General features: G+C 46.8%; 1 protein-coding gene across 1 annotated transcript in view; it reads left to right on the plus strand.

The window, feature by feature from the left end:
- MELTF (melanotransferrin) overlaps positions 1–8441 on the plus strand; it is a 66102-nt gene extending 57661 nt beyond the window's left edge. The window contains exons 14-18 of the mRNA XM_019503532.1: positions 1105–1261; positions 4350–4417; positions 4514–4701; positions 5763–5961; positions 7270–8441. Coding sequence (XP_019359077.1) covers positions 1105–1261; positions 4350–4417; positions 4514–4701; positions 5763–5961; positions 7270–7340 — 683 coding nt within the window. The 3' untranslated portion in view covers positions 7341–8441. The remainder of the gene's footprint in view (positions 1–1104; positions 1262–4349; positions 4418–4513; positions 4702–5762; positions 5962–7269) is intronic.
- Positions 8442–10765: the final 2324 nt, after the last annotated feature.

The following is a 10765-nucleotide window of genomic DNA, read 5'->3' on the forward strand; positions in this document are numbered from 1 at the left end:
TGGAATTCTGACATACTACAACCTGCCAGACATCTGACTCCCCAGGTAACCTCTGCACTTTTACCTTCACTGATACATTCCCCTCCACCTCTCCCCCCAATCCTGTCCTTCACCCCTTAGCCTCCTGCAAGTTATCCATATACCAGGAGTGTCACGGACTCTGCCTCACTGTGTCCCTCTAGGGATAACTGAGGTCAGTGTAGGAGCATATGTGAGCAAAGGTCGTGGGATCAGGCCTCTGTTACAACCTTGGAAAATCAATCCTGTCTGTCTAATCAGCTTATCTCATTACTTATCTGTATGTTAGGATATTGTAAAGGCTTGGGTCAAATGTTAGTGATTGGCTATCCCTTGTAACCTTTGCTGTACAGGCAGTCCTCGACTTACAGTTTTTCGAGTTGCAAAGTTTCACACTTACAGCATTTATAAATTGACACCATTTCAACTTTCTGATGTCAGTTTTGACTTTACAACGCTTGATCCGACACCACGCCACACAAGCAAACAAGCTCACTGCATCGCCCATCTCCTTGGAGTCTGTCCAGACTTCCTTGAGTACAAAATTCTGGGTTATTTTTGGTGAAAACAGGGTATTGAGCCTTGGTTCAGGAACCAATCCCCCATTTATAACATTGGTTCCTATGGGAAAATCGGTTCCGAGTTACAACGTTTCGACTTAAGATGCGCTTTCAGGTACCAATTGTGTCATACGTCTGAGGACTGCCTGTATAGGAGACTCTAGTTACAGCCTATAAACGAGTATGTTAGTGACTTCCTGATTTAAATATCATTGCAGGAAATGAAATTCAATGCAATGGTGTCTATGTTAAACTACATTTAGAGATGTTATGGTTTAATGGAAAAAGCAAAGGGACTGGGTTCAAGGGGCTCTTTGCCTCTCCTATCACTCCAGAGTGCTGGGCAGTTCTGTTAGTTAACCATGTAAACAGCATTTTGAAGTTGCCTCAGCAGCTATAATCTGTCACTCCTACTAAGCTTGTGTGTGGCTTCTTACTGAGACTTGCACTGGCAAGTAATTTAATAACACTGTAACCTTGCTTTGTTGTGAAAAGCTCATTCTCGCCTCTGTCTTTCCCTTCCTAGCTGTGAGTGACTTTTTCTCCGCTAGCTGTGTGCCTTCAGCTAAGAGGGACAATTATCCATCAAAACTGTGTGAGCTCTGCATTGGAGATGGCAATGGCGACGACAAGTGTGCTGCGACTAGCCAGGAACGTTATTATAGCTACAGTGGAGCCTTCAGGTAATGAATAAATGTCGTCTCTGTTACTGTCCAGAGGAAGGTGAGGAATTATTCTGCAATATCAAATAACTAAATGTATTGGTTGCTGCGGGGGGGGGGGCTTCCAGTGGTTGTAAGGAGCCGTAACATGGCAGTTGTCCTGAAACCTCTGCCAGCAATGATAATGTGCTAAAAGGCTCTGCTTCATGTAACATCCTCCCCCTTGTCTTGCCTCCCCCCTGTATCTACCTGGGTGTGTGCCCATTGCAGCTCGTTGGAAGATGCCTTTGTCCATTCCCATGCTGTTGCGGGGAGAAGGGGTGCGAGGCTCCAGGCTGGTCGAGAAGTTTCCAAACTCTAAACCATCTCCCTGGTCTAAATGCAGTGCTCTAGAAGAGACAAATTTAATGCTCAAACCTGCTGTTTCCCTGACCAGAACAATGCTTTTACTGAAGCAGCCTCCTTCAGTATCAGGGTAATACCAGCAGCGGACCCCAATAGGGCCCTGTACTTACACTTACTGCAGCAGCAGCAGCATCCCTCCCAGTTTCCTCTTGCCTAAGTTTACATATAAACATATGGACTCAGTTTAAATGGACTGAATCCCAATAGACTGACCCATCCTGGCTGCCCCTTTCAAGGCAGCACTAATCCTTTGCTGAACCTCCCTCCTGCAGGCCCCAGGTCGGTCGGACATCCCTAGAGCAGATTTTTCCATCCCTCTCTCTGCTGTGTTCTCCCAACACAAATGAAAACTGCCCACTCATAGAGCAGCATCCTTCCCCAGCCCACAACAGCCACAACAATGTAGATACTTGCGTGTCACCCGGTGCCAGCTGACTGTCCCTGAGCTGGCCAGAGGACCCATACAGCATCCAGCTCTGATAATCCTCCCCATCTACAAGAGCCAAATGGGCTGCCCCCAGTCTTTTTTCCTGTTTCTAGATTTCTCTGGTGGGGCTTGGACAGTCGGTAACCAATTTGTTGCTGCTGCTCGTCCCCAGAAAGGATCAGAGGACCCTAGTCCCACCGTTGCACTAATTCTGGATTTGCCATTTGTCACCCATTCCAGACAAACCTCTTCCGTTCCAGACAGAAAAGCCCGGTGAAGGAAACTCCACGACTTCTGTGGGCAGCTTGTTCTGTTCTCTTACTGTTCTTACAGTTAGGAATTTTTTCCAGAGATTTGAGCCAAATCTGTTCCGCTGCTGTTTAAACCTATTGCCCCTTGTCCTGGCCTCTGTGGCAAGGGAGGAAAACTGTTCTCCTCTGTTTTTGTGGAAGCCTTTCAAATACTAGAAAACTGCTGTCATCTCTTCCCTTCATTTTTTTTTCCTTCATCCTAAGCGTACCCTATTCCTTCAGGCTTTCCTCATGTAGCTTTTTTGCAATACCTTTTTCATTTTTGTTACTCAACTCAGGATCCTCTCCAATTTATCTATATCCCCCTTAAAATGTGGTGCTCAAACTAGACTCTACCCACTGCTAAAAGAGAGTGTTACTACCATTTCCCATGTCTTGCATGCAGTGTTTCTGTTGAATGCCGTTTCAGTCTGATGGCTCAGGCTGGAAGGCCCAGCTGAAAGCGGTATGAGAGAGCAGGAGGAGGAAGGGGGGAGCTCCAGCAGGGGAGGGAGAGGAGCCCCTGCTACAGAGGGCCCAAGCTCGAGTGCAGAGACCGAGTTGGCTCAGGGCAGAGCCAGCACGGAGGGAGCAGGCTCGACAGGAGGAGAGCAGGGCTGCATGAGGAGAGAGGCCTGGGCTGGGGGAAGCTCAGCAGAGAATGGGACGGCGGCCGGGGGGGAGGCAGGCAGTGAGCGGGGCAGGAAGGTGGCTAGAAGACGTCTGGCGTCCCTCAGGTCCTTGCCCAGCAACCCAGGCACCGAGGGAGCAGCCAGGGGCTGAGAGGGGAGACGGGGGAGTTTCATAGTTTCATAGATTAAGGGTCAGAAGGGACCTAGTAGATCTTCTAGCCCGACCCCCCGCCAGGGCAGGAGAACAACAAAAAACCCCAAAAAGAGAAACGGGACTCAAATGAGTCCAGCCAGGTAGGCATCCAGCCTCTTCTTAAAGACCCCCAGGGTAGGGGCCAGCACCACTTCCCTTGGAAGTTGGTTCCAGCTCCTAGCCGCCCTAACTGTGAAGTAGTTTTTGCGGATGTCCAATCTATACCTCCTCTCCATCAACTTGTGCCCATTGCTCCTTGTTATGCCAGCGGGCGCTAGGGGAAACAGCGTCTCCCCCAAACCCTTCTGGTCCCCCCTAGTGAGTCTATAGACGGGCCCGGGCCGAAGGGGGACGGCACAGGCTGCACCTCAGCACAGGGTGCTGGTCACACTCTTGGCCTCTGCCAGGCGACGAAGGGCTGTTCTTTGCTGGCCTCTCCCTGATGGGAACTGGAGACTCTTGTTTGATCCCAAACCAAGTGGGATTGGATTAGATTAACCTGGAATGACAGACCCCAGCACCCTACCCCTCTGCATGCCACCAGTTTTAGGTGGTTGGTCCAGCTCCTTAGCACCAAAATGAAGTTGTAGAAATTATATGTACATGGGTGGGGGTTAATAGGTCCCTTCCGACCCTAAAAATCTATGAATCTATGTGTGCACACATGAACAACGTGGCAGGCTCTGGGGGGCGGGGGGATGTTCTCTGAAAAATGTGATTAAATGAACCAAAAAAATTCCAGTGAAATTTAACTTGCTTAGGCCATTTCAAAGAGTGATTCAAACCATTGTTTGTGTAAATGCACCCTCCACCTCATTTCTGTTCACCTGACAGCGGCCCCTCTCGGTTTCATCCTTCACACCCTTTTGTACGAGAGCCTTCCCTTGTCTAACTCCTGTTGTAGGGCTCTTGTAACTTCCTGGGTTTTTTACTGCCTTTTCTAATATCCGAAGAAAATGAATCCCTGCCTGCACCTCTTTATTTGTGTCTCTATTGTTTTTTATTAGCTTAGGCCCTCACTCCTAGGCAAGTAGTGAAGTCAGGGAGCTACTTGGCAGAGTAAGGTGTGAAGAATTAGGCCCCAATCTCTCAAAGTGTTTATGACAGCATGATACAAATAATGATATGTTGCACTGAATTTTACCTGTCTGGTCTTTTAAAGGTGCCTGGTGGAGGATTCTGGGGATGTGGCCTTTGTCAAGCACTCAACTGTTTTTGAGAACACAGATGGTATTTAGTTTTACAAACACCTTCAATATTCGTCCTTTGTCTTGTTCTTTATTCTAAATAATTCTGTGAATCATGAAAGCTATTTTCTTCTTTCAGGTAAGAGTCATGATCCCTGGGCCCTTCACCTGAAATCCAGTAATTTCCAGTTGCTGTGTCCAAATGGAGCCCGTGCAGAAGTCACTCAGTATGCCCAGTGTCATTTGGGGCAGGTGCCTGCTCAGGCTGTCATGGTCCATCCAGACACCAACATTTTTGCTGTATATGGACTCTTGGACAAAGCTCAGGTACAATAGGGGAGGTTAGATGCTGTTTAGTAACTCAAAAGAGTTTGTTCTCAAACCAGTGCAAGCAGGGGCATTCAAATTTTTGCTCTGGCAACTTTCCCAGAACCTAAGCTCTTGCACCTCATAATTTAAACATACGAAACAAATACATGCAGCTGCAGTGCTGCATCTTCCTGGGAGTTTCTTAGATACACAAACACACAGGGAGCAGGGAGACTGAACGAGTTAGTCTGTAAGGGGCCACTGTGCCCTGGCTGCTGACTGTCCTTAAGCGTTTTGCCCTGAGGGCAAGAGGAGGCAAAGTGGTGTTGGGCAGCGTGAGGAATGGGAGTGCAGGGAGTGGGACAGAGGGGAGTCCAGTGAGAAGGTGGGGTTAGGGGCCTTTGCAGCCTGGATTTGGTTTCTTTACGTGTAGGTGTTATGTCATAACTATGGATTGTTTTTCTTTTTTTTCTTCCTTGCTTTGTTCAGAGTGTGCCCTCGGGGTACACTAGGACTGTGTAGTGAGCAGGGGTGCTCAGGGTAGCTATGTAATCCAGTAGTCCCTAAGATGTTAATATTAGATTTAGCATTTAGAGAAGCATTTGATTCAACATCTGTTACAGGGTGACATTGCATGAATACCATTATTCTCGATTTATACCACAGTTAACTGGAAGCAAAGTATTACAATTGTGTAGCTAGATGGATGGATGAGAGAAGCTACGATGGGATTTCCAGCCACGTAACAGTTGCAGAAAGTGCCCCCGTGTTGCTAACTGCCCCCAGTATTGGGAGCCTTACCACGTAGACTGAGAATTGATTAGGCTTGGAGACTGAAGCACGTTTCGTCCCTAACAGGACACTCTTAACTGCCATTAGGTAGCACTGAGCATCACCAAGTTGATCTGAAACATTTATAAACATATAAAGGGCTATTGGACTGAAGTTAGAACTCCTAGAATTGTTTGTGAGCTTCTGAGCCATGGAGAGAGTTGATTCCAGTTGTCTTACAAATGCTTCTAAAAGCACGGGATTTATAACTCAACCTGGTACTAGTGAAAACTCTGAATTGCTTTCAGGATTTCTTTGGAAATGACAGCAATGGAAATGGATTCAAAATGTTTGATTCCTTGGATTTCTCAGGAACAGACTTGCTCTTTAAGGATGCTACTGTTAAGATTGTGCCAGTAAGAGAGAAAAGGACGTACACAGAATGGCTGGGGAAGGAATATATCGAGGCCTTGGAAGGGATGCAGTCACTCCAGTGTTCTGCAGAAGGTATGGCTGCGTATCAGTAGTGATGATGACTTTCTCTCTTCCTTTTTAATTTGTGCTGTAAGATGCTCACTGATGCTGATGGGGTAGACAGTTCCTCTGTGCTACGATGTAGAGACGGCCGATACTGCTACCGCAGTGCTCTTTAGAGCGCTTCCAAGAAGCGCATCCCTGCCCATCTGGTCCCACTCTGCACAAAGTAAAAAATTAGAGCGTGGACCTGCCTTGAGGACTCCCCTGTCTGCTGCCCTCCAGTGAGCTGCAGAGAGAGACCCAGCTGATGCAGAAGTGGTATGGACACACCTCATATTTCTGTACCTTGGGAAACAGAGCATCCTGACTCTTGCCTAGTGATTCCAGTCTGGTGCCCTACTGGGGATGCTCCCACTCCAGTTGTCTCTATTCCTGCTCATCCTGTCTCCCCTTGCTGTAGTTCCCAATCTCTGCCGCAGGCCAGCAATCATCAGGGAGCATAGGCCATGGGCCAGATAGCGAGCGGAGGTTGGGGCACAGCATTTTGTATTCTGTGGCTGCGAGAGAAATCCAGGGAAGTTCTCTGTCCCCTGGAAGGGAGTTAGAGGATTTAAGTGCTCACTGGGAGTAGAAGAAAGCCAGGGAAGCTGAGAGGGTTTTGCTCTGTTGTTGGGAAAGTAGTCTTAGGAGCAAGGAAGGAAATGAACCAAGTGCATGAATTTATATTTGAATATTCAACATCTGTTTGCAGATCAGGATGTCACAGTTGCCGTTGAAGGGAGACGTATCACTATCATCCTTTCCTCTGTGATGTTCAGTTTGGTGTAGTCTCCATCAAGATCTGACTAGAATAATTTGGCTCTAGAATAATCTTCTGGCTTTAGGGCTACAAACCGGCATTGCATTTTATCCTAGGACAAAGTGTAGTTGTACAGCAATCCATGTCTGTTGCCCCAGGATAAATCCTAAAAATGTTTGTTGGGTAAGAGTTAGTAACAGTTTATCCTGGGATATTGCAAAGGATGTCTGTACAGTTATCCTATGATTGTGTCATCGAATCGGTGGGAGAAAAGCAGCAGTGCATTAAGTGTCTCACTAAACCCTGACTAGAAGGATGATGTGTGCACACGCCAATCCTGGGATATTTTTGTTCTGGGACAAACACAGGCATAAGTTATCCAGGGACAAATGCAGTGTCTGTTCCTAGCCTAGAATGCTCTGGCATGGCATGGCTTGGCAGTGCCTCTGCAGGCTAAATGCTACATCCAGAGCTGAGGACATTCACTAGCCTGATTTCTGTTTCCCAGTCACCCGGTTGATTTGCATTTTTATTTGTAGCTCCTATACCTGTGAACAGTGTTGTGCTGCTGGCGGCCAGTGCCCTTCTACTCAGCGTCTGCTCCTCATGATCTCAAAGCTGTTCCTTGGATCAACAGACACTCAACAAAATAAAACAAACTAATGGTAAAAAAAACAATTTAAACAACTTAATTGAGCCTTGCTTAAAAAATGAGAGAAGCATGTGGGGAGCAACTATGTTTTTCATCCTCTTCCTGCTGATCTGATACATCCATAAAGAAAGTAGAAAATCCTGGAGGGGGTTGGGGAAGAAAGTTGCAGTTTGGTTTCTCCCCACATGTGCTTCTGTGCCTTTTTACACTTTCCTTTTGTTGATTTTTCCCCAGCCTGGTAGTAGTGCCACAGGCAAAGGGAGCATACATACAATCCTGCTGTTGTGTGCTCCTAAAACAGGTCCTGAGGCTTCTCTGATGCCCCCAGTTGTGAATAACTTCTGTCAAAGGCACACTCAGGCCTTAATCCAAACCTTTACAAATTGTACAGGGACCTTTCTCTGCTGGAAAGAGGTTAGAGGTCTATCCCAGAGACCTGATGGTGTTTTTCTATTCGTTCAGAACAAGGCCTTGAACGGGCCATAACTCCTGCCTACGGATAAATCCTGTGCAGTTTCTTGAAGACCTAAATTGCAGGTTAGATCTTTGCAGAATAGGAGAAAGCTGCCTTCCTACCTTCACTTTCTTTCTCTGGGAAGATTTTCCTTCTCTCTGCTCCACATTTACCTGTGGAAGCAGTTCCTTTGCCAAATGTGTGGCAGCATACTGAGACGTCACCGCAGTCTTGCCAGCACTAGCCGCACTGACTTCCTAGGACCAGTGTGTCCCCAGCCTTATTCGTTGCTGGCTGGACGATACCATGGTTCCAGACTACTGCTGTCTTTTTGTTGTCATCTTTACAGCTTCAAGTAGTTTTCTAGGGCTGTGCTGTGTCAGTCACTAGATGGAGATGGTAACATTGTTAACAATAAAGGGGAAATGTGACAAGGGTGAAGTGCTTGTACTGAATGAAAATGATAAAATATATAAGGCGGATGTTGTATGTCTACTAGGGATACACATGTCTAAGCAAGAAACCAAAACGGTTTGTGCCCTGAGTCTTAAAAGAGGTGACTGACGGTATTTTCCCCTAAATCTTGGAATACTAGAGAAATTCCAGAAAAATGGAAGAGTGCTAATGTTGACAGTATTTGAAAAGAACAAGCCAGGTGATTCAAGTAACTATAGGCCTCAGTCCTAGACTGATAATGGAAGAGTTGATTCAATTAATAAAGGATTCAATTAATAAAGAATTAAGGGACAGGAATACAGCAAAACTAAGTGGGTTGTGACCTCCCCAGATATGAAAGATCGAGGTTCTGTTGTCTAAGTAACACCAGTCACTGGAAAATTGAGCTTGTCAAAGAAGACTAATTTCATTACTTCAGATTACAAATTGGGTTGATAAAGATAAATGTAACAGACTTTTTCATGGCATTTGGCTTAGTACTGCACAAGATTTTGATTTAAAAATAGTATGATACAAAATAAAAAAGCATGCATTAAATAAGTTGAGGATTAGTTTACTGGCAGGTCTCGAGGTAGCTGTCAGTGAGATGTAATCACTGAATGCATGGGATTTCTAACAGGGATCAGGATTAGGATTTAAACTATTCAGCATTTTCATTAGTGATCTGGAAGCGTGTGTAAAATCACTGCTGCTTAAAATGTGTGGACTGGCAGAATGGGAAATATGATGAAGAGGGAGCATTCCTTCTGAGCCATCTGTTTTGTTTGCAAGGGGGGCCTGTTCAAATAAAATGTGCTTAAATACAAACAATTACAAAATGGTACAGCCAGGGTTGAATGGAGGCCACACCTGCAGAATAGGAGGCTGGATCATCTAAAGAGTGACTGGTGTCAAGTAGCTCAACATGAGCTCTCAGTGCAAGGTTCTGGCAAAATGGATTGTGCGATGATTGAGTGCTTCAACAGGGGCGTAATGAGTTGTACGAGGGAGATAGTTTCACCTCTGTATGTGGTATTGGCCATACTGATACTGGAACACTGTCCTGTTCTGCTGCTCACATTTCTTAAAAGAGGTTAAAAATAAAAGGGAAGGGCAGAAACTACAGCAGTGGTTCAAAGTGCTTTACAGTGAAAGACTTAAAGGCCGTGTCCAGATGACCGCAGACATTTGGTTCCCTGGGGATAAGAAGCAGAAGCGCACCTTGCTTGTCCCTGGGGAACGCCCATACCACCACGTGCCTTTTGGCGCACGTCAGATTACCCTGGGTGGGGTGCAGAAGCATAGGGCCAGCACAGCCTTACCTGGGGGCCAGGGAAGCTGGGAGTGTGGGGGGCCAGCACAGCCTTACCTGGGGGCCAGGGAAGCTGCACCACGGCGCTTCTGCAGCTGGGAGTGTGGCCGGCAGCCGGACTGTGGCTCTGGCTGGCCAGGCTTCAGTTTGAGGCAGTGTGCCCTGCAGCTGTGTGCGCCACCCCACTGTGCAGATTTTGTTGACCCCCGAATCTCCCAGAGTCCAACTCCCCCCCAGTGCTGCAAGGTAGCAGCACAGGAAATGCCACATACCGCACAGCCATGCGTGTCTAGCCATGGTAAGAGTTCAGCCTATTTAACTTATCCAAACGAGGCATACCTTTTCTTTCTGACAGTGGACAAGTACCTTTGCAGGAAGAGAACTTCTGGTCCTAAGGGGCCCTTTGTTTATTCTGATGGTTCATCACCTTTATTGTTTCTGCTTCATTTCTGATTTTTGCCTTTGGATTCCAGACACTGGTTGTTGTTATGCCTTTCTCTGTAAAACTAAAGAGCTCTTCAGTACTTGGTATTTTCTCCAGGTGAAGGTGTTTCTACGCCGTAATCAAGTAAGTTCTCAGTTGTTATTCTTGATTGGCTAAATGGATTGAGCTGGAAGCTGAAAGAAGTTGGATAAAAATAATGGAGATAAGCTGCTGAACAAACTGCCTGCAGAAGTGGTGGGTGGGTTCTGCTCTCTAGATGCCTCTCTCTCTCTCTTTAGTTGAACACAATTACTAGGCTCAATACTGAGAGAGCCGAGTGAAATGTAATGACTTCTGATGTACAAGAACTCAGATGACATAAGGGCTCTTCTGGCCTTGAACTCAATGAGACTCAGATGCACAGAAAGATCACAGTTCCACCCCATGCTCTTTACGTGAAATTCATGGCATGCTCCTTGGATGCAGGGGTGGCAGTGGATATAGTTTTCCTAGACTTCAGGAAGGCTTTTGATACTGTCTCTTATCCTGTTCTCATTAGGAAGCTGGGGGACTGTGGCGTAGACACCCATACAGTCCAATGGGTCGCCAACTGGTTAGAGAGTCGCACCCAGAGGGTGGTAGTGGATGGGTCCTTCTCGACCTGGAAGGACGTGGGAAGTGGGGTCCCACAGGGCTCGGTCCTTGGGCCTGCACTGTTCAACATCTTCATCAGTGATTTGGATGAGGGGGTGCAAAGC

This window comes from Gavialis gangeticus, unplaced genomic scaffold, assembly GCF_001723915.1.
Source record: "Gavialis gangeticus isolate Ggan-Ray unplaced genomic scaffold, GavGan_comp1, whole genome shotgun sequence".
NCBI classification, from domain to species: domain Eukaryota; kingdom Metazoa; phylum Chordata; order Crocodylia; family Gavialidae; genus Gavialis; species Gavialis gangeticus.